The 23820-nt window shown below is 40.4% G+C and overlaps 2 protein-coding genes across 8 annotated transcripts in view; one reads left to right on the forward strand and one right to left on the reverse strand.

The window, feature by feature from the left end:
• Positions 1-2483, forward strand: part of GLMN (glomulin, FKBP associated protein) — a 42924-nt gene extending 40441 nt beyond the window's left edge. For 5 of the 6 annotated variants that reach the window (XM_074266239.1, XM_074266238.1, XM_074266240.1 and 2 more), the window contains exons 17-19: positions 936-1059; positions 1992-2095; positions 2211-2483. In XM_074266239.1, the coding sequence (XP_074122340.1) occupies positions 936-1059; positions 1992-2095; positions 2211-2327 (345 nt within the window). In that variant the 3' untranslated portion in view covers positions 2328-2483. Of the gene's footprint in view, positions 1-935; positions 1086-1911; positions 2096-2210 lie in introns of all 6 variants that reach the window. The other variant, XR_012481899.1, reaches the window with a different exon arrangement.
• Positions 2484-3084: 601 nt separating this feature from the next.
• Positions 3085-22671, reverse strand: C4H1orf146 (chromosome 4 C1orf146 homolog). 2 transcript variants are annotated; one of them, XM_074266246.1, is made up of 6 exons: positions 22450-22535; positions 10619-10723; positions 4867-4960; positions 4108-4276; positions 3569-3647; positions 3085-3247 (listed from the first exon to the last, which is right to left on the reverse strand). In XM_074266246.1, exons 2-6 carry the CDS (start codon positions 10685-10687, stop codon positions 3125-3127), a joined length of 534 nt encoding a protein of 177 aa, XP_074122347.1. In that variant the 5' UTR covers positions 10688-10723; positions 22450-22535; the 3' UTR covers positions 3085-3124. The 2 variants fall into 2 exon arrangements, with proteins under 2 accessions (XP_074122347.1, XP_074122346.1); XM_074266245.1 differs by lacking the exon at positions 10619-10723 and having other exon boundaries at positions 22450-22671.
• Between the last annotated feature and the right edge of the window lie 1149 nt (positions 22672-23820).

Genomic DNA, 23820 nt, shown 5'->3' on the forward strand with positions numbered 1-23820 from the left:
CCAGACTATCCTCCCTCTATCCACCCATTATCTATCCATCCATCCTCTATCATCTTCCTATTTATATCTATCATATCTTTATACACACATGTGTCTGACCCTGTCATAATCCCCTCTCCCACTCACCCCCCCCTCCACTCACTAATCTCCAGTGGCTCCCTATGGCCTTCCAAAGCAAAGTGAGGACATGGTTGGGTGTCCAGAACTCTGCGTGACCTAGCCTCTTCTCCCTCTTGGTCTCATCACACCTTGCTCCTTGACCACGCCTCCTGGCCTCCCAAGCCTCAAACATTCTCGCTCCTCGGCTCCAACTTCTACCCCCAACTTCTTCTGAGTCTCAGCTACAGTCCCACCTCTATCTACAGGAAGCCTTCCCCCACCCCCTCTTCAGTTTGTGTTTTCCCTCTTCAAATTATTTCCTATCGCTCTTTATATCACTCACTTTGTGATCATGGTTTGCTGCTTATCGTCTCCTCCGTGAGATTGTAAGCTTTTTGAGGGCAGGGACCGTCCTTTGTTCTTTTTGCATCCTCTGTGCTTAGCACAGTGCCTGGCACACAGTAGGCATTTAAGAAGTGGGTTTTTTTAAATCAAGGTAGAAACAGAAAGAACAATAAAATGAGATTGGATGCTTTGTAGTGATACTGAGGAAGCTGAATCCCAAATGAACTAGTACATAGGCCCTACATACTGCACAGGCTGTCAGACATGATTGCAGTATTGGTTCTGTTGAAGTATTTGATTTTCTTTTTTAACCACCATTCCAACGGAAGGCTCCTTGGATAGGAAAAGGGCATAGTCATAGTAAATGTGACATAAGAACAAAAAGCACAAATTAAAAACAATGGCTTGGGGTTGGGATACTTTTATATTCTTGAAATTACTTACTGCAATAATGTACATGATTAATTAATTTGCTTAATTCTTCTGAATAGACTGGACTATGGACAGAACTTAAAAAGATTGAGACAAATTTCTTAAAGCCACTGCACACAGGACTTAATATGTCAAAGGCACATTATGAAGCAGAAATTAAGAACAAAAAAGAGACCAGACGAGGTTAGTGGCTTATGTTTCTACCACCTGTTTAGGATCTCAAGTTCAAACAAATTTTTATATTCAAGCAAAGATAAGAATATTAGGCTATATTTAACTCAGGCCAACAGGGAGTCAAATCATTGCATTCCTTCTATTTTTTTTCCTTTAGCTATGACTAAGATTGTTCTTGGTTTTGGCCCAGTGGCTGTACAAGTTGGTTTACTCTTTACACCCTTCCCTTTACATTAAATTTGTTCTTATTCAACTTCAACAAAAACACTTGGTACAACTCAAGGTGAGTGCTTATTTCTGCAGTTCAAAAATCTTTTCCATCAATCTTTTTTTGATGAGCAGAAAGCAACACATGTACATTTGGATATCATCACACTTTGAATATTGTCTATTTTTATGCAAAATTTAAAATTAAACTTAGCTGGTTTCTGAGAATTTAAGTTAACATTTTCAACAATATTATTGCTTCAGCATGGTCTTCATAGTATCTGTACAACAGCATTTATATTCACAATACTAGATATTTCTATATTCTAAAAGTAGAATCAGTAATTCTCTTTATATTAACAAATTTTATGATTCTGATAATTTGACAAGTTTTTAGATTTAGTTAGTTTTTTTTTAATTGTTAAATTATCAGAACTATTTAAAATGTTACTGTTTTCTATATTTTCCAAAAACTCAAAGCAATACACTAATACATAATATATTATCAACTGTGTGGACTTTTTTTTAAATATAATTTAAAATTTTGCTTTACAGCAATGGTTTTCTTCAAATATTACATCAGTAGGCCCATGGTAATTTGCCCATAATTTAAATGATATTAAAAAGAAAACATTTTCTAGTGAATAACAAAAGTGGCACTTGAAATTATTGGTGAAAACTACAATGAGTTTAATTGACTGACAAATGATGATTGCCACTTTCTTCTGTTACAGAATCTCATAATCCTAACAACACTCCTAAAAATATTTGTTCAGTAATGGTCGGTGGAGAGAAGATGCCTGACATTCCTAACATGACTCCTGAAATGCAACTTCAGGTGAATAGGGTTTTGTTTTGGTTTTTTAAGTAAATTAATTTGTTTTGTTTTATTGCTGTTGTCATTTTTAAGGGCCTTGTGTTGTCAGTAATGTTCATTTTTCTTGACATTTTAGGTTCTCCATTCAGCACTTTTCACATTTGATTTAATAGAAAGTGTTCTGGCCCGGGTAGAAGAACTCATTGAACTGAAAACAAAACCTACATCTGAAGAAACATCGAGACTGAAATAAAGCCTCCTGCCTGAAGAGCTAGAGCAGCTGTTGAAACAGCAAAACCAATTTTGTTCATTCTTTGTGGAGACCTTTTTACTTTAATGTCCTTTTTAAAGAAATTTGTTTGGTTCTTAGGCACTTGCTGCTAGAAAATAAATGCTGCTATTCTCCTTTTCCTTTGTGGCTTGTTTATCTTATTAGAGAGTTGTGGTATTCTGTTAGTTTAAAACATGTTTACCAAAAAATAAATTACCTTAAATTGACAGTAAACTGTATTCTGGCAATAAGTAGGAAGTTTGGAAAGTTGGGCAAAAAATAAGATAGATTTGTGTATCATTTTAAATTCTGAAGTCTGAGACCATTCACAAGGAGTTTTGTGTGGGAGAGCAGCTTAGGCACAGTAAAAGTCCTGCAGTTTCTCAAATAGAAGTGTCCCCTTCCCTATGGACAGGTATTCCAAATGTACATGAGATCCTGACTGTAGGTATATGTTGGATAAGTAGGCTGATTTCCTTTATTTAAATGGGTCTCGGTGAAGGTGCTCTATGATCTTCTGGGCCTTGATGCAATGAACACAATATCATCCAAAGAAGAGCACCTGGAGAACCGCTGATGGCCTGACTGATTGATTGATTGGAATAATACTACATCCCTTGGATATCATGCTACATTATTCTGAATGGATCTGTTAAATAACTCACCTTATACTTGAGTGTGATCATTTTTAAATGCTTAGGTCCCTATTTTTATGTGAACAAAATGAGATGAACTTTGCTTTGAGGAAAATAGTCAGGTTTTAATAATACTAATTCATATTAGGAATCACAACCCAGTTGTATTTTCTGAAGTGTTTTCCAAACAGGACTTTGCTCTATAATCTGGGCTTTGGCCATAATCATCCTGTACTGAATGTTGTCAGTATATGGTTTACCAGTACTCTGGAAAAAGAAAAAAAAAAAAAGAAGAAAAAAAACCAACTATTATTTACCCAAACACAGAAACATTATTATCAGAAGAAAAAAATTACTGCTGTCATGTCACCTGCAAACATTCCAATCATGCAGCAGGAAAACATTCTGCTTATGGCTTAATTGATAAATGGAATCTGGAACAAGTAGAGGCAATTAATGTCTCATTAATGGGTGGGTGTCTATTTCCCTGGAAATGAAACCTGCCTGGTAGAAAGATCACTGGCCTGAGAGGGGACCCTACTAAAGAACAAGACTCTGGCTTTGAATGAAGATGTATCTGCTGCTTACCTTGGCTATGGTGGTCATAAGTTTGACAGCGTCTAATGGGTTGTGGACTGGAACGATGCGTAAATTATCACCCAGGAATCTACAAAACAACTTCTAAGGGTTACTCACTGCTAGCTGGTGGTTGTCTAAAATGGGAGGGCTGGGGAAGAGTGGCCAGCTGCCATCCAGCCTTTCCAGAAGGTGAGAAGAGGTGGGGTGGGCCTGGGAGTCTAGCACATTGTTCGTTTTACTGCATTAAGTGGGCATGGAGAGGAAAGGTTTTTCCTGTTCCTGGAGCTGCTCGGCACACTCTGCAGACAGGATTTAGCTGGAAATATCTGGAGCGACAGGGAGGGCCCCAGGATGGCAGAAGGGCTGTCACACTGATTCACCCAGCCACATTCTGCACAAGTCCCATTAAAAGGACAGTGACATGAGGAGTTTTATCCTCCAGTGAATTTTCTTTAGATAAGCAAACCTAAATTCACCTGCCCTATTAAAAGCTCTGGGAGGAGGAGAGAGCTTCGGTGCATCTGGGAAGGGATGAGACCTGGTGTTACCTCTGCTGAATCCTGTACATCAGCTTCCATTCTCCAGGGCCGTGGAGGGCTGCGGAGAGGGCCAAAAAGCTGTTCCGGTGGATCTTCATGAACTTCTCAATCTTGGCCCAAAGGGTTTCCTCAGATATCATCAAACAGTCCTGGGTTTCAAGCAGTAAAAACGCAACCCCTGAGAGGAGTAAATATACCATAAACAGCAGTTTGTTAATAGCCAAAACACAGAACCCAAAAAGATGCCCAGGTTTCAAGGGCACAAAGTTCTGGAGCAATGGTCGCCCTAACAAAATGGTGGCAGAACAAAGTAATCTAGACCATTCTAGGAATCTCTTTTTTCTGGACTATTTGTCTCGGCCAAGTCCCCTCGCTCCAGGTCACAGCTACCCCTTTTTAGAGCTGATCCTGGGTGTCTAGCACAGTGCCTTCTATGCCATTCCTACGTCTAGATATTAAGCTTCTGAGAAAGAAAAGTGACTTTGGATGTCTCCTTTTGAGGAATAATATGAAATTAGCTTGCTAATAACATTTCCTGGCTCTGTAATTATTTTGCCTTGTTAAAGCAAGAATTTTTCCACATTTTTTAAAACTTAGATAACTTTGATTATCATTATGAAAAAATCTACAAAAAGGGTTTGTAATCTTTGTGTATCAAGTATGATTTTTGTACTACGATTTCTCACACACTGTATTGCACAATGACTTTATTTTCTGCTAACATATTTTATATCAACAAGAACCAGTTTATCAGCAAATATACTATACCAGAAAGAGAAAAAATAATGGATCCAGGTTCTACTGAATTTGAATAACGAACTTTGTGATTCTCATTTTTTAAGATAGCTGCAACTTCATGACTCTACAAAAATGGAAAAAAAAAACATCAGAAGTATGCATGTGTTTTTAAAAAGCAATTTTTCATACTATTAACAGCAACCCAAAATGAATCATTATAATAAAATATACATTTTAATTTTTTAAATTAAAAAAGAACAGCAACAGTTTTGTTCTCTACTTGATTTCTATGCACTTATAAGTCTTTTACATAGTGGTAATCAGATTATATCTTAATTCTGCTTGTTTTGTAACTATCTTTTTAATTTTCTTGGCATTTTTCATGGTTGTCATTTCATATTTTTTTTTTTTTTAATGGGGACAGAAGATGGAAGAAAGACTCAGACCTACAATTTCATTGTTAAAGAAAACTTCCATTATGGAAGTTTCCTCCAACAATGCAGATTTAAGATAATTAAATCTCATTAAGTAAAATTAATATCATTTGTTGTCTTAAGAAAATTAGCTGGGTCACTGAAAGATTAAGTGAGTTGTCCTTGGTCACAGACTTTGCTGGGGTCAGAAGACTCTTGAAAGTCTTACTCATTACATTCAGCCTCTTATCATTTTAAATGTGGCACAATGAAATTCCATTATATTAATATGCCACAATTTATTTAGCCCTTCTCCAGTACTATAACATGAAAACTACTTCTAATTATTTTCATAATTACAAATAAAGCTAAAATTAATATTTTTTCACAGATTGGATTTTTACTCTTAATAACCCCAGATTACCAAAAAAACTGTTCAAAAAAGTTTCAGTGGTTCAGTTTTAACAATATTTTAACAGTGTCTTTCTCTATATCCATACTGACATCAAATATTTCCTTTTTTTAAACTTTTAGCTAATTTGGTGAACTTTAAATGGCACCACAAACAAGTATACTTCAAACAAATACACTTCAGCTCATTAGAGTTTGGCCAGTATGAATTATTAAAATTTTTGTTTTCTTTGAGAATTCTTATTCATGTTCTTTAATCATTCCTCTATTAGGGAGAAATCTTGTTAAATAGTGTTAGTTCTTTATAAATTCCACATGCTGATTTTTATTGGAAACACAACTTCCTCTAAATTTTTTCATTTCTTTTTCTTTCTTTTTCTCTCTTTTTTTTTTTTGGCTGAGGCAATTGAGATTAAGTGACTTTGCCCAAGGTCCCACAGCCAGTGTTAAGTGTCTGAGGTCACATTTGAACTCAGGTCCTCCTGACTTCAGGACTGGTGCTCTATCCACTGCATCACTAGCTGCCCCTTCACTTTCTTTTTCTTTTGAATAGAATGTTTTATTTTATTTAAACTGGGAAAGCCCCTTTCCAAGCAAATGCAACTATTTTTAATCCATTTCTTTCATTTTTCCATATAATAATTTAGCAATGACAAAGGCCACTCATTTAGAAAAGATGACCATGAAAGAGGAGGCCGTCTGGGAGTTCTCAGGGAGTGGTGCGCTTTCTCAGTGAAGCCTAAGGCAAGGTTCTCAGCTGAAAGAAGGTGGAGAGGAGGCCTGGGGAAGTTTAACGAAGGAGAAGGTCTGGAGGAGAACCCTGTGCTTGGGGAAGTGTGAAAGGATTTGCCCTGAGCCAGGGAGGGTCCAGCTGAGGTGTGTGGCATAAATGTGTGGCGGACCCAGGCTGCTGCCAGTCAGGATTGTCTTAGGCTCTGTTCAGTAGCAGACTACCATGAGTGAAGGTGAGGGTGGTGGGGATAACCCCACTGCGACTGGTGGCAGGATAAGGGGGCGAGGGACACTTGAAAGTACTGGGTAACACGGGGGCTAAATTCATCCTTCAAGGGGTCATAATGTGGGGGGGGGCGGTGTTAGATCCAGGAAAAGAACTGAGGCTTCCATCAACCCCCACCACTGGATGGATTGCTCCCAATGAACTTACAGGAGGACAAAGACAAGAGTTACATGGCAGGAACAAGTACAAGCAGATTGCAATTTGCATCACTAGAGAGAACATTCATTCAAGTTACTGAAATCACAGATCCATAACAGCATCTAATTAAAATTCTTATAGTGCCAGGTATGAGGTACGAATGTAGACACTGTTCACTAAATTCTCATCATCCAGTATTTCCCTCACATTTTCCCCCAAATTTTATTGACTTATTTTATTCAATGTTTTATTGACAGCGGAAACCTCTCTCTTCTAGAAGTCAGTCACCTTGAACCCAGATTCCTTAATCCTATCTCGCCCTAGAAACCAACCCCCACCCCCACCTCTGTTAAGTACCACTAATTAATCTTTCTAAGGAGTTCAGCTGACACTAACCCAATTTTCTATAGAGCTGAACTAAAGCTAAATACCACTACTTAACTTTCCAAAGAGCTGAATTAATGTTAGAACCACCACTTAAGCCTCCTATAGATTGGAACTACCAATTAAACTTTCCATAACTTTACTGAAGCCTATTCAGACCCAAACTCCCCTAATGTTTCAAAAGCCTCCAAGACCTAAACTCTGATCATAAAACTAGTACCCTGGGTGTACCAACTTGCAGAACTCCTAATCTCATCTTGGAGCTTTTGTCCACTAAGAGACTAGTTCTCTTAGTGATCCAAAATAAACTTTTCTTTACCAGAGAATTGAATGAGTAAGTTCTTTTACTAGACCTGTGCCTTGTCTCATACATAAGCCTGGATCCCCAACATTATGAGCTTGGTTTTATCAAATAGTGTAACTGATGAGGTTTAGGTTTTTGGGGTTCTGGGAACCCCAATATGATGGGGCCTACATTTAGGGCTGTCAGGGAAACAAATGATGAGATTAGATTCAGGGAACCAAAATAAGATTAGGGTTCCTGGTGGTCAGGGAGTTAAATGATGAGGTCTAGAGGCAGGTTGGGGTTCAGGGAACCATATGGAGAGGTTTGGCTCTCCTACACCCCTTGGGATTCCATTCATGGGTAGGGAGTTTGGAGGAACCCCCTTCTGGCAGTACTGAGATCTTTTGTAAAGGAATTTACGAACTTGAAAACCTAGATTGATAAGAGGTTTATTATAGGCATAGACAAGTTTCTAATAAAGAACTCCTGACAGAGAGGCATAAAGTCTCATTAGGGAAATAGGTGAGTGTAAGAGAGGGTGGCGCTGGAAGAGAATATTATCCCAATGGGCAGAAGTTTCCTTGGCATAGCATAGCATGGCATAGCATAACATGGTACAGCATGTTAGAACCTCTGCAAAGTGAGAGTTTTAGATTGGCTCTTTTATAAGCCTTGGCTACAAACTGGGGGTAGCTCTTGATGGGGCTGGGCCCAGCTTGAGCTGAATTTGAATAGAATTGAATGAGTCTCTTTAATTCAATAAGAAGCTTATTCAGTAGTGAATTTGTTATTAATGGGGGTGATGGGGGCCTCTCAGGATCTTTTACAGAGGCCAGGATTTTTAGAGACTTTCAGGGTCCCTTCTTCATAACTGGGATTTCAGTTCTGGATCCTCTACTCTGTTTCATTGATTTGTTTTATATTTTTAGATAATTTTGCTAATTACAATTCTTAATTATTATTTATTCTTAATTATAATTATGAAATATAAATTATAATTATAAATTCTTAATTATTATTTATTCTTGTTATTAATTATTCCTAGGTTCACAAGTTTCATTGGTTTTTGTTTCTAGCTTATCTTTATATTTTTCATTATTTTTCTATCTAAATTGTTCCTCTTTTATCTGATTCTGTTAACAAGCTCTTTGATATTTTAAATTATATCATGATAAAACTACAAATTACCTTTGAAAATAATGACATTTTTATTATCTTGGTATACATAACTATGTGAAACAACTATCTTCATTTTTTCTTTTATTCTTTTCTTTTAATAATTTTATAATTATTTTTGTCTTATCTTTTAGTAGGTGCTTGATAGACTTTTTCTACTATAAATGTTATTTGTGTTTCCATTCCTCCTAAATTTTTAGTGATATATAAAAATGAAGATTGTTACATACTTATTATATTAAATATGTATATATAACATATACATATTATATCATTATGCAGTTACCTAACATCCCACTATTTTTTCCAAGTAAATTAATTATACTTCAATGAATCCATGATTCTCATCAATGACCTTCTTTAACTATACAAATCACAACGCATTCATATTTTTGCAAACTATAAGATTCTTGTCAAGTCTTCCCATAAATTCCCTACAGAGGAGCCACCGGATGGACTAGAAGCCTTATCCTAGGTCTATTAATATTTTGTGGGTACCACTGCATAAATTAGCTATCGGTTATGTAATCACTTTGATTACATGATCACTACAATTCAATCATCAATCAAGCTTGCAGAAGATGAAAAATAAAATGGGCCAGCCATCTCTTGAAAGAGAGGTGATGCTCTCAAGGTCCAAAATGAGTTAATTGTAAAACAATTTTTTTAAGTTAAAAATACAGAGAAAAAAATTTGAGATGAACAAAGAAATAAAAATAAATTTCCTAAACTATAGATACCAAAACAAGTGGGAATAGTTGCTCTCTCTGTTATCTATGAACAAAAATGTAAAAACAAAACCAAGAAACACAGAACTAAGTAACATACAGCCCAGTGGGAGATCCGTTGTGTCATCTTGGACTAGCAATAGAGAGGATAATGAATGGGGCTCACAATTGAGAAGGAGACTGATGCTTCTCTAGATTATATTTGGAAAGTTGTGTAATGTCTTTTTCATGGTTCCAACTAGCCCCTTGACACAAAACTCCACCTTCTTAACAGCAATACTGATCTGAGCAATCATAGACCACTATAACTTCTGAAAAATAAAAACTGCTCTTGATTCAAAGGGTAATGGAGAAACACATTCTGGATCTATGTAGACTCCAGAAAGTCACTTACTTACCCTTGATCAAAAACAGTACAAAGTGTTTCAGCACAAAATCCACGACAGAAAAGGGAGGTGAGCTGTTTACATAGTAACAACAAAGGATAACAGAGGGACAACCAAGCATGCACTGGTAGCCCAAAATACTAAAAGATGAGAAAGGTCTTTAGCACAGTGGGGGGCTCTGTTAAGAAAACATATGGGGCAGATGTCAAGTCTTATAGGATGCATTGAGGTCAGGCTGCAATCTGTGCTACTGGATGGAACTTCATTGAAATACACATCCATCGACCTTAGTCAACAGCTAAAAGTACTCAGATAAAGTGTGAAGCTTTGACTGTTAGAGAAGTCGCAAATACGCAAACTGTATAGCTAATGGCATTAACAAACTTGGACTGGAGTTTTAAAATCTATTTTTGTGTACAGACCTCTTTGACAGACTGGAAAAGACTATGGAGCTCTTCTCAAAATAATGTTTAATAATTACAGATAATTACCAAGGAAACAATTGTTGTTGAAGTCCACAGATCCCAGACTAAGAACCGCCTGGCCTAGACCTATGGTTATCTGAATAATTAAGAATAACAGGGCTAAACATTTTAAAATTGATTTTGGAAATGGATGTCAGCTAGATGGTATAGTGGGTGGAGTAAGGCCTGCAGTCAGAAATGCAGCGTGGTCAAGTCACTTCCTTCTGTTTGCCTCAGTTTCCTTATCCTTAAAATGGGATAATAATAGCATAGTAATAAAATAGATAATAAAAGCCTAATAATAGCATAGGTGTAAAGGCACAGTTATTGGCACATAGTAAGCACTATTTAATGCTTTTATTATTAGTCCAGTCATACCTGAAGAGATGAGCTCATGATTATAGTTGTAATCCATTTAACTTTTTCCTTTCCATTACTTTCTGCCATCTTTCTGTGGCTCTAGAGTCTATCCAAAGGTACAACCTGAAATAATAAAAGATAAAAGCATTTTTTGTCTAAATAACACTTGCCAAAAAAAAAGAGAAGAAGAAGAAGAAGGAAGAAGAAGGAAGAAGAAGAAGAAGAAGAAGAAGAAGAAGAAGAAGAAGAAGAAGAAGAAGAAGAAGAAGAAGAAGAAGAAGAAGAAGAAGAAGAAGAAGAAGAAGAAGAAGAAGAAGAAGAAAGGAGGAGGAGGAGGAAGAGCATATTTGGGATGTTTCCTTTTGTTTAAATGCAAAACCATTTAGCTGGGTGTCAAGAAAAGCTTCCCAACAATCAGAGCTGCCCCAAAGTGGAATGGGCTACCTGGAGAGTGGGTAAGCTCCCCCTCAGAGGTCCTCAAGCAGGAGCTAAATGGCATGTGTTAAATATTATGGGAGTATTGCTTTTGTGTGAATGATCTCTCAAATTCCTGATTCTGTAAATGTGGCATGAAATGTTTTTTATTGCCTTTGAAAACATATGGAAACCCACTTTCTATTCTACTCTCCAAGAAGTACATGTAAACTGTATATGTATTGACTAATAGGTTTTTAAAAAATGTTTTCTGTTGTCTTTCACAATACAAATGTCAATAGGACTATAGTTGGACAAAGACTACATATTTAAGAATAGCAATGGGCTAAGAACCTCTCAGTTCTCTTTCTATACACACTGCCCTTCTCCCTCATCACTGCAGAAGCAAAAGGACACCATATTAGGCAAAAGTCTATTTTGCATTTTCATGTTTTGTAGTCAATGCACCCCAAAACAAAACACCTGATGGCCAATTCACCACACTTTAGCTAGACTGGGTCTTAGATGGAAGATGCATATCAAAACATATCAAAGGCCATCCTGGGTTGGTTGAACTTGCTGGAGTTTGTGATCCACTGGCAAAAAGCTTTGAGAACCCAGGCAATATAAGTCTTCCCATCATCCTTTGAGTCAACTACAATATTTATTTTTTAAAGATGGTGATGCTCCATGATTTACCAAGAGAGTATTTTGTGTCAAGGAGTCACTTGAAATCCTTGAAATCATTCCACAATGAGACATCAGGATGGGACTTTGGTCTTACTTAAAGATAAATAAGTATCTTAGACATCAGGAATTAAAAAAACAGCAACAACCTGTGAGCCACACAGAAATAATACTTTACTAAGAGAGGTTGAGATCAGCATTCTATTTGTGACCCTGTCAAAGTGTTTTATTATACCTGAAAAGGAAAAGGCTTTGCAAATGTATTATAAGAACAATGTTCCACATTCATAGTCTAATGCAGGCATTTTATATTAAGCAGAGGCTCCCTGTCTGTCCTATTAGGATGATTTATTTACTTAAGTTAAATATAAAAGTGCTGCCAAGACCTATTGATTCAACTATTTTAAAACAAAATAGTGAAGAGGGAAATCACACCCATTTACTTGTGGTGCTGTCTATAACTCTTCTTTACTATTCTAAGGCGGATATTAAAAACTTTGGATAGAGTTTATAACTAAAAGCTAAAAGTCAGGATCTTGGACTCAAGATTTAGAAATCCTAGATTCTTAATTTTTGCAGAATATCCAGATTCTAGGTCAGTGAAACAGGTAACTCACACTATGACTGTCCAGGTCTTTAAAAAGATTGGAAAAGACAAATTGCATTGGATAGATTATACCTCTGAATAAGGTATAATTTAATGATTGAGAATAAGACTATATGGAGACATATACACCCAACAAAAAGTTATTAATAAATTTAGCAGGGCGCCTGGCACATCGAAGGTACTAATGTTAGATTGTTGGGGATCCAGGCTTATGATGTATGAGACAAGGTGCAGGTCTGGTAAAAGAATTTACTCATTCAATTCTCTGGTAAAGAAAAGAAAAGTTTATTTTGAATCACTAAGAAAATTAGTCTCTTAGTGGACAAAAGCTCCAAAATGAGATTAGGAGTTCTTCCAGTTGGTACAGCCAAAGTACTTAGTTTTATGATCAGAGTTCAGGTCTTGGGGGCTTTTGAAATAATAGGGAACTTTGGGCTTCAGTAAAGTTCTAGAAAGTTTAATTGGTGGTAGTTCAAATCCATAGGAGACTTAAGTGGTGATAACTTATCCAGCTCTTTTGAAAGTTAAGGAGTAGGAGCAGCTAGGTGGCACAGTGGATAGAGAACCTGCCTTGAATTCAGGAGGACCCTAGTTCAAATCTCATCTCAGACACTTAACACTTCCTAGCTGTGTGACCCAGGGCAAGTCACTTAACTCCAGCCTCAGAAAAAAAAAAAAAAAAAAAAAATTAAGTAGTACTTTAGTACAGCTCTATAGAAAACCTGGTTCCTGTCAGCTGAAAGATTAATTAGTGGTCCTTTACAGAGGGGGGGGGGGGGTTGATTTCTAGGGCTGAGATAGGATTAAGGGATCTGGGTTCAAGGTGACTAACTTTTAGGAGAGATTTCCTGTGTCAAGATGATTGATTGAAAAAAGTAAGCTAAGAAAACCAGACAAGCTAGATTGGAAACAGAAGCAATATTATATTATCAAGGTGATGTGGGTTAAGATTCCTTTCTGATTTCCAACCCTCACGAATTCTAATGGGAGATATCCGGGCTCTCCCAGCCCCCATCAGATCTGAGCCAACTTGGGCTGTCCCAGCCCCCATTCTAATGATTTGCTCAGGTTTCCCAACCCCCACCCCAAGCACAAACAGCTTCCTCCTTATCTAAAAACCCATTGAATTCTATTCAAATTCTAACCTTGGCTGAAGCCCAAGCCAGAGGCCAACCTGGGACTCTACCCACGAGCCCCTTCAGATTACCAAAAGCCTCCCTATTATAAAAGGCGCAACTCTGGAGTCCACTCTTTGTAGGAGTCCCAAACATGGCATCCTTCCACCGGCCATGTCAAGGATTTCTGCCCACCGGTGCCAGCCCTGGCCCTGGTATTTTTCTACCTTTCAGGCTTACTTCCAAACCCCACAATAAACCTCTTTTATCAATCTAGGTTTTCGGGTCTGTAAATTCCTTTACAGAGGACTCTTGTGCCGCTACTAGACCTGCTACTAACTTTGTATCCTTGCGCCGAATCCAAAGGGGCTGCAGGGGAGCTTTATTTGACTCTCTTGTACCCCGAACCTGCCACTAGACCTCAGTTAAACCTAATTTCATTTAAATACTCCTTATTTAATTCTCATCAAAGGTAATTAGGCCAAAAAAAGATTCCTGTTGTACTGTCAGCTCTGGCTTTATATGTGGCTCCCCCAAAGCCTGCCAATGGGCCCAGGCGTGCAATGGCTCTGAGTGCTCTGCCGGGAAGAAGCCTGGAAGAAAAAGAAGCTCCCCCAGCCTCCGTTCTGACTGCTGAACTGGAGAGAAAAAACGTGACTCCCAAGGCACCGTGTGGGCCCTAGCAGCTTCACCTTCTGGGAAACTGCAGAGAAAAGACCTTTCACTTTTTCATGCTCCCCTCAAGCTCCAGCTTTTCCTGAATTCCGGCACTAATTTCCAGACCATAACCTGAGCTAAAACGGAGCAGTTGCTTTTGATTGTTTTTAATCAGAAAACGCCGAAAGAGAAGCACTAAACACAAAAGGGGGAAGCACTAAAGCAGCAGGGCTGGGAGCTGGACCATGGCACCGAGAACTCTGAGGGGGAACTTCCTCTGCCCATTCGGGGCATCCTGGTGACTCTAGTGTCTGAGATCCCCAGGGCTGTGGTGATGGAAATGGGGCCCACCAACCAGCATGTGCTGGGGGGGGGGGGGGGCTGCCAGCACCTCCCAGACCACGTGGCGATCCTGGGACTCGAATCCTGGGCCCTCAATGGGCCACACCCCATACCTTTTGGACTTCCTGGGACCTTAGCTGGGTGGAAGGCCGACCAGTCCCAGCCTCTCATTTAAAGGTAAGAAAACAGAGGTCCGGGAAGGGAGGTGCTTTGTGCAGGGCCCAGATCTTCCCGGCCTTTGCCCCATTTTGCCTCCCATCTCCCTCTCTCTGAGCCAGAAGTCCCCATCCTGAAGGACAATCAGGTTCTGCATAGAACATGTTAGAGTATATATGTAACCACAATGAGGCACAAGGTCATGGCTCACCTTTTCTTAGCTGCTCTTCCCTTTATTAACTTTCACGAATATCTGGTGAGGACCCCTGCAGTAAAGCAGACTTTAAATCCCAAGCTTCCCAGTGCCTAGTGGGATTTCTTGCGAGAACACTGCCCACTTCCCCCATCCCCACAACAAATGGGTGAAATAAAAGTTTCAGAGGATTTTCTATCCCTAAACAGATGCTTGTCTGGGACAACAGACTGATTTAATTTTATTTGTTCAATTAACAAAAATATTTTTTCTTTCCCTCCCACCTCCCAGTGGAAAAAGAAAATATAACTCATAATAAATGTGTGTAATCCAATGAAACGGTTCTCACTGTGGCCATGTCCAGAACACCTCCACATCGGTGTGCATCAGTGAGTCCCTCATTTCTCTGTGAAGAAAAAGCTTCCATCATTGGTCCCCTGGAACCAGACTTTGAATCGCCTCCAAACACAGGCAGTAAAAAGAAAAGGCTCCATCCAGAGAGGCTCCGAGGGCATTCAGCAGCCTTAGCTAGGGCCTGAGCAGTACCTGTCAGAGGGGGCTTCCCAGTCACGGTCGTGGCAGACCAGAGCCGTCCTGGGAAGCGGATGAAGCCCACAGCTGTTAGGGAAAAAGCCCACGACCACCAAGGTGGGAGCCGCCCCTTTTCCCCGGGGGGTCCTGCAATGTAGTTACTACTACAGGTAGTTTGCACCATGTCTGGATACTCCTGGAACCAGAGGAGCAGCCAAGAAAAGAGCTGCAGCCTGGGGCCCACACTGTGCAGGGCTGGGTTTTCTCTCTCTGACAGTCAATGCCCAGGAGTCTTAGACGGAAGGTCTCTGAAGCACCCCATGGCCTGGCAGTTGACCTTTTTCATTCACCTTCCCACTCCATCCAAGTCACTCCTGTATTCTTTTGTCTCCCCCATCTCTTCCACATTCCTTTGATCTGCCCAAATATGCTGCTCTTCTCGTCAAGTTTTTGTGAGCTCGCTCTCAACAATGTTTTGTAGATTTATATTTTTATCATCTTTTATAAGGCTAATATCTGCTCAACTATTTTTAGTGGGTTTTTTAAAATATACACTCTCATCTCACAGCCTTATGAAGATAGATATTCAGGTTATTCTCATTTTACAGATTAAGAAACTGAAGCTGGAGGAAGTTAATTGACTTTTCTATATGTCTAAGTGTTCTCAGAACCCCTTGTGTTCCAAATCCCACCATTCATTAGTAGTCTCCATCTCTGACTTTTCACAGAAAAGAAGCAGAAGGACTGAGCTCACCTCAGGAAAGCTGTTTCCATGGTATTTTTCAAGAAATTATAATAAACTCTACTTGAAATCTCAAGAGTTTTTCCTATTTCTGGATTAAAGGAGGTAATGAGGTTTTTAACCAAGAGGTTAAAAGTTGTTGGAGGATTTTTTTTTTCCTATTAACATCAATCAATCAAATCTCTGAAGATGCTCTTAGCTCTATATAGTAAATGGAAGTAGCTCTGGAAGACTGCTGTAGAGAAATAGAATTAACTAGGGTATACACAGCCCTCTTAAAGGTTTTAAAAGAGGGAAAGACTCCGGGACTTTTAAACCTCAGAGACCATGTCATCCTTGTACAACAGCCTGTGACCTTGGGTGGGCAGGGAAGCCCAGGGGCTCCGCTCTACAGGTACCTCCCCAGCATGCCCTGTCCTGGGCAGATCTGGGGCCCAGCTGCTCTACCACCAGGGGTTTATTGCCGCCATGGAAACAGAGATGAGCTCCAGGCTGATCTCAAGCAGGAATTACTAAAGTAATCACTGAACAAAGTGAAAAATTACCTCGATACTTTCCCTGAAATATCACACACCAGAGGGTCACAATATTTTCTATTTGCCATCCATCTTCCAACAAGAGAACTGGCTAACACAGAATCAAGCAGAATAATCCACAAAGTGGAGACTTTCTTTCCCAGGTCTGCGCTTCCACTTTTGTGGGTCTTCGTCTTTCATTACTGAGGACCGGAACCCTTCAGAACTAAGTGGAAGATTTGATGAATTATTATCTGGTGCTTAGACCTCTGGTGATAAATCTCTGTGAACTTAGCTAAGGTGGTCTTCAGCCACAGCATCCCCCCCAACCCTACCTGAGGTCTCTAGTTAGCTTTGGGGGGTGACTGGAGTTATTCTCAGCTCTTTCCTCTCCCTCACTTCCCCCACTCTCATGCAGGCTCATATCCCTGCTCTCCCTCCATTCACATAGCCGCCATCACCCTTTACATCAGCCCCTAACCCTCAGGCTTTCCCTCCTCCAAGCAGCCCTCCACATTCACACACTTGTCCTGGACCAAACCCATCTTCCCAGAGCCCAGGTCCGACCCTGTCATCACCTGGAGCCCACGGGCACCCACAGAAGGCCACAGGTGCCCACAGAAGCTCTCTGCTTTCCAGCATCCTTTGCTAGCTTGCTCCCACCTCCCTTTCGAGGCTTGCCTCAGATGTGACTGTCTCATGTTCATGTCAGGCTCAGCTAGACAGATAAACTTTTCCATCCCCTCCACAGCGCAGGTATCTCACTTTGGGTTTCTCCTATCCAAGGCCTGGATGTCCCTTTTTCACCAGTCTCAGGGATACGTGCTATTCTTCAGGGTTCAACTTCAAGGACAACTTCCTATGGAAAGTCCAGGCTGCTCTCCCCTTCACTTTGTATCTACTTTGTTTCATTTTATGTGTGCCTGTTGTTTTTCTCCAACAGAGAAGGGGAAAGGTTCCTTTTTTCTTTCTATTGCCCGCATAGCCACAGGCCCTGGGACTAAGAAGTCTTCACTTAGTATTAACGAGTGTTTGTTCCATGAATGAACAGTATGACCTATTTTCTGTTTAAGAGGAGCTGTAAGAAATGAAGAAAAGCAGCTTCTGGGCTTGGCTAACCCCTTCATGGAGGGGCAACAATCATCCATTGCTCAGACCTGGCTTAAGAAACTGTCTGAAAGGAAAGGAAAAGGGCTAATGCACAGAGTGCAAATGCTCCAGAATTAGATTTTTAAATGCATAAAATAAAATTCAGAGAATTACCAAGGTAACCAAATACATGGAAATCCAATGACCAAAATATATTTTTAAATTTTATATTTAAATTTTTAATTTATATTATATATATATATAAAATATTTAATATTTTAATTTTTCTCCAACTACATTTAAAACAATTTTTACATTTGTTTTTAAAACTTCCAGTTCTAAATTTTTTATCCCCACCCCCAGGTCCCATTAAGAAAGCACATGTGAAGTTAAGCAAAACATTCCCATAAAAACATATATGTCCCCCATAAAAAAAGGAAAATAAAGTAAAAAGAGAGAGACAGAGAGACAGAGACAGACAAAGAAAAAGAGAGAGAGAGAAAATGTTTCAATCCGTATTCAGTCACAATCAATTCTTTCTCTGGGTATGGATAGGATTGTTCATTCTAAATCATTCAGAGTGGTCATAGATCATTGTGTTGCTGAGAATAGCAAAGCCATTCACAGCTGATCATTCTAGAACATTGTATATAGTACATTTCATTTTCCTTGAGTACATGGAGGACATTTCAGGTATTTCTGAGAGTATCCTGTTCATCATCCCTAAGAATAATATCCCATCATAATCACATACCACAATTTATTCAGCCATTCCCCAAAGGACCTTTCCTCAGTTTCCAATTTTTTTTTGCCCTGAGAAGAGAGCTGCTATAAATATTTTTCTTCATATAGATCCTTTTCTTTTAAAAAAAAAAATAATCTCTTTTGGTATTCATGTCCAGTAGTGATAGTTAGGTCAAAGAATATACATGATTTTATAGCCCTTTGGGCACACACATATCTTTTCATCATTTATCCAATTGGGGCATGACTCTTATTTTTTCTAAATTTGACTCAATTCTCTTTATGTTTGAGAAATCAGGCCTTATCTGAGAAATTTGCTTCAAAATTCTTTTTATAATTACTATTGCTAACTGTATTTCCCCCTATTTTTTCTCCCTCTCCTTTTACCCTATCCCTCCTCAAAACTATTTTGCTACTGATCTCTCCTTCCCCCATTATGTCCTTTCTTCTATTACTCTCCCCCTGTTCCAGTATCCCATTCCCTTTTACTTTCCTGCAGGGTAAAATAGATATGCATATTGAGTATATATGTTATTTCTTCCTTGAACCAATTCTGATGAGAGTAAGGTTCACTCCTATTTCCCTTCATTGTAAGTCTTTCTTGCCTCTTTTTATAATAGATGATTTACACCATTCCACTTCTCCCTTTCCCTCTCTCCCAGTACATTCCTTTCTCATCCCTTAATTTCATTTTTCAAAAATATTATCCCTTCATGTTTAAGTCACACACCTCTTCACTCTACCTGCATATTTATAATCCTTCTAATTGCCATAATAATGAGAAAGTTCTAATGAGTTTTGAGTATCATCCTCCCATGTAGGATTGTAAACAGATAAAGTCCCTTATGATATCACTTTCCTGATTACTTCTTTATGCTTCTCCTGAATCCCCTATTTGAAAATCAGATTTCCTATTTAGTTCTGATCTTTTCATCATGAATGCTTAGGTGATTCTTGGTTGTAATCTTAGCTCCATTGCTTTCTGAAATATCATGACTATATACACATACATATATATACACACACATATATACGTATATACACATATCTATATTTAATATGTATTATGTATAGCATGTATTATATATTATATATATAAAACATCATTATCAATATTTCAAGCCCTCTGGTCCTATAATGTAGAAGCTGCAAAATCTTGTGTTAATCTGACCGTGGCTCCACTATATTTGAATTGTTTTTTTCAGGATGCTTGCAATATTTTCTCCTTGACTTGGGAGTTTTGGAATTTGGCTATAATATTTCTGGGAGTTTTCACTTTGGGATTTCTTTCAGGAAGTGATCAATGGATTTTTTCCATTTCTATGTAATCCTTTGGTTCTAGAATATCAGGACAGTTTTCCTGGGTAATTTCTTGAAAGATGATGTCTATCTAGCCTCTTTTTTTGATTATGACTTTCAGGTAGACCAATAATTCTTAAATTATCTCTCCTGGATCTATTTTCCAGGTTGGACTGTTTTTCCACTAAGATATTTCACATTTTCTCTTTTTTCCTTTTTTTCATTCTTTTTCGTTTTTCATTCTTGCATTATTGTATCTTGATTTTTCATAAAGTCATTAGTTTCCATTCACTCAATTCTAATTTTTAAGGAATTATTTTCCTCAGTGAGCTTTTGTCCCTCCTTTCCCATTTGGCCAATTTTTCTTTTTAAGGTATTCTTTTCCTCATTAGATTGATGTATTTCTCTTACACCATTCTCAATTCTCTTTCTAAGTTTTCCTCTATTTTTCTTACTTAATTTTCCAAATCTCTTTTGAGCTCTTCCATGGCCTGAGCCCAATTCTTATTTTTCTTGGCAGCTTTGGAGGTAGGAACTTTAACTTTGTTATCACCTGAGTGTGTGTTTTGGTCTTCCTTGTCACCACAGTAGCTTTCTATGGTCAGAATATTTTTCTGACGTCTGCTCATTTTCCTAGCCTATTCCTCAGCTTTTAACCCTTTATTAAAGTAGGGCTCTGTTTCCAGGGTGGAGGGTGCGCTGCCCCAGACTTCCGGAGTTTTGTGCAGCTGTTTTCAGTGATCCTTCTCGGGACCTGACCACATGCACTCTTTTCTGCCCTGAAACTATTAGGAGTGTCCCTGCCCACTATTGTGGGCTAAAAACACAGAGTCCTTCCTCAGTCCAGCAGAGAGACCTCCTGGAAGCAGAGGCTTCTGGAAGCAGCTGCGGCCATCCCTGCCCATGTCCACTCCTGATTCGCCGCTTTCCCAAGGTCCTCTCCCCCTGTTGAGGCCTTTTCAGCTGACCTCCCGAGTCTCCTTTGGTGTCTCTGAGCAGAGAGATCTGGAAGCCGCCAGCACTGCCACTGATTCGGAGGCCCGGAGGTCCGGGGGCCATTCCACTGGGGTGTCACAGACCTTTCCTGCTGATCTTTTTGAATGATGATCATTCCTGATAAATCTTTTAAGTTGTTTCTGGCTGGAAATTTGTTATACTCCATCTTTCTGTGCATTCTTCTTGTGTGGAATTAACTGAGTCTTCACTTGTAACATGCCCTCCTGGCAGTTACAATTACTAGTCTGTCCTAGACCCACCAGAGCACCTTTGACCACTGACCTTTGCAGTGTGAGCTCTGCCCGGCTCGCCTCCTCTGAGGCCTTCAAAGGTCTCTGGCCACAATCTCTTGAATCTATAGTTTAATAACCGGTAGCGCGCTCAAGAACAGCCACGTGTAATCTTAAAAGCCTTTATTATACCTACTCACATAATGCCCTGACTGATGCCCTGACTTGTTGGTTCCCGAGTGAACACCTGGTCAGAAGACCCACGTGTTCACTACCAAAATCCTTACCTCTTTCGGCTACCCATCTTGGCTTGGCCACCCAGGCTAGGGAGCCAGGGTGAAGAGCGTCAGGTTAAAGACAGCAACTGCTGCCTGCAGTGGGCTTACATAGGGCCTGTGAGGTCACACACACAGCCAATCAGCGAGAGAGTCACCCATTACGAAGCTATCTCATAGTGGCCAAGATCCCACCCAAGGGCAGTCCTAATATCCACAGAAATTACTTCCGGGCCTCAATCTCCCGTTGCACTGTGTCCGCCCATTTAAAGGGCCATTACATTCACTCATAGGAATATAGCCTTAAACTATACCTTAATTGTGACATGAGACTTTATAATAAAAAGTTGCAGGTGATTGTCCCCTCCTGTGTCCCACCACCTCTTAATTAGCATTTAAGTACCTCTTTTTTATTCTCTTATTTCTGGGTTAGATTTCCACCATTAGAATGTAAGCTGGACTCCCCCAAACAGTGGGAGAAAAGGCCAGTGTGGGGGGTGGGACTTCTGCCTTCAGGCTACTTAATCTTGTGTTTTGCAGTTTTTACTTTGTCCTGGGGGAGATGCCCTTTCTAGCAAAACCCCTTTTTATTTTTTCTTATTCTGAGAATCTCTGATTGTTTATTGTGGTGGATTCTGTCCCACTCAGGATTCTGAAATACGGTTCTCTCTGCTAGTCTATCTCTGTCTCTCCAAAATATTCCTTAAAATGCACTTCTAAAATTCAAACAAATATTAGTTATCTGTTATTATTAAAATGCATAAGGTGACAAAGGAACCCAATGACACTGAAAATAGGTGATGAAAATATTTTTAAAGATACTTTTAAAAGTTAAATGCTTATTATATTATCATTAAAATAAATACGTTTACAAAGCAAACCAATCACACTGAAATTAGTCAAAAAAATTTAAATGCTTTTTAAAAGTACAGAAACGGCTGTGAGGCCCTGGCAAGTCACTTAACACCAACTGCCTCAGTAAAAAAAAAATATAAATGTTATTTTTCATTATTGTTTAAATATGTAATAATATCAAGGAAACCAATTCCATTTAAACAGGGATGAAATATTTTCTGAGCTTTCTTTAAGTTGTAGAAATGTTAGCGTTATTTAGATATTTAGTTAGAATTATTATTCTACATCAGACATCAAATGGAAACCAACAGCACTGGCACATGCCGGGGCTATGGTGCGCCCCTCCCCCACCCACGTGGGAGCGGCCCCTCCCCCACTCCCTCCTTAATTAGACTCACTCACTTCCGAGTCACGTGGGTGGCGACGCCTTCTCCAGCCCCAGTTTGGTCTCTGGTAAAATGAGGGTGGTCCAGGCTTCCTGAAGACCATTTAATAACAGTCCTTAAGGTGATTATTTGCGCGCCTCTTCCCCCCTTCCTCACCCCTCAGGTCTCTGGAAACTTCCAGAATATAGAGAGAGGGAGCAGTGAGGGGTGGGGGGGAGAGACCAGAAGAGGCGGGGCTTACACCACGTGGGGAGTGGGGGGTGTGTGGAAACAGAACAGGAGTCTTCGAAGTGGGGAAGGGAGAGAGGAACCGGAAGGAGGGGAGGAATGGAGGGGGGAAGAGACCGGAAGGGGCGGGGCTTCCACCCACATGCGGAGTGGGGGGAGGAAACAGAAGAGGAGCCTTCGAAGTGGGGAAGGGAGAGAGGAACCGGAAGGAGGGGCGGAATGGAGGGGGGGAGGGAAGAGACAGGGACAGAGAAACAGAGACAGAGAGTAAAAGAGAGCAGATCTCAAGAATCCCGAGTCTGCAGGAGGAGGAGCACGTCTAGAGCCCCCCTCACCTCCTTTGACAGCCGGGGAACCTGAGGCCCAGAGAAGCAAAGCCCCTGCCCAAGGTCGCAGAATCAGAGGCCGGATTTGGGCCCCGGCTCGCAGACCGTGGGGTGGTTCGGTGGGAAGAGCACCGAGTTCAAATGTGACCTCACACACTCATCCCGAGGGTAACCCTGAGGAAGTCACTTCACCGCGGTTGCCTCAGTTTCCCCATCTGTCAAATGGCCAACCACTCCAGAGCCTCTGCCAAGGAAACCCCAAACGGACTTCTAGAGTCAAATTTGATTGAATGACAAAGAGGCACTTGCACACAGTAGGCCCTTTGTGGGGGCTGACTGACAGGTGTGCTGCCGGATCATAGGGGCTTCCTCTGAGAAGTGAAGCGGGCTTGGAGGCCGCTGTCCCCGGTGCCTCCGGGCCCCTTTCGCTGCCCCCTCGCTCCCCAGAAGGATTTCCCTCCTCTGTCCCCTTCATAGGTCAGCGACTCCGCTCAGGGACCATTACAAGAAAGGGGAGCGGTGGGAAGCTTCTGGAAGGTAGACTCTCTGAGGCAGAGGTGGGGTCCTCCCTGGGTGCGCTGCAGTGAGCGCGTTTTAGGGAGGAGCTCAGTTCCCGGAGAGCGTCAGAGGAGCGCCTGCAGCTAGGACGGAGCGAGCGCCCTGCGCGAGGCCTGAGGCGGCGGGGGCGGGGGAGGGTGGGGGGGTGATGGCCGGCGCCTCTGTGGGCGGGAGCTCAGGCCCGCCCGGCGCCTCCTCCCGGGATCGCTGCCAGAATTCCGAGCGTCCGACACGTCCCCGCTTCAACACCGTCTGTGGCTCCCCGTTACCTCTGG

This window comes from Sminthopsis crassicaudata, chromosome 4 (genome assembly GCF_048593235.1).
Source record: "Sminthopsis crassicaudata isolate SCR6 chromosome 4, ASM4859323v1, whole genome shotgun sequence".
NCBI lineage: Eukaryota > Metazoa > Chordata > Mammalia > Dasyuromorphia > Dasyuridae > Sminthopsis > Sminthopsis crassicaudata.

What these genes read in the sequence shown, in the direction of transcription:
- C4H1orf146 (XM_074266245.1), bottom strand. Translation starts at nt 22,536, where the DNA reads ATGGTCTTCAGGAAGCCTGGACCACCCTCATTTTACCAGAGACCAAAC. An exon ending in GCCACCCACGTGACTCGGAA is followed by an intron (nt 4,961 to 22,449) that starts GTGAGTGAGTCT and finishes CCATTTTTGTAG; the next exon opens with AGTCATGAAGTTGCAGCTAT. An exon ending in ATGTACAGGATTCAGCAGAG is followed by an intron (nt 3,648 to 4,107) that starts GTAACACCAGGT and finishes GTTGTTTTGTAG; the next exon opens with ATTCCTGGGTGATAATTTAC.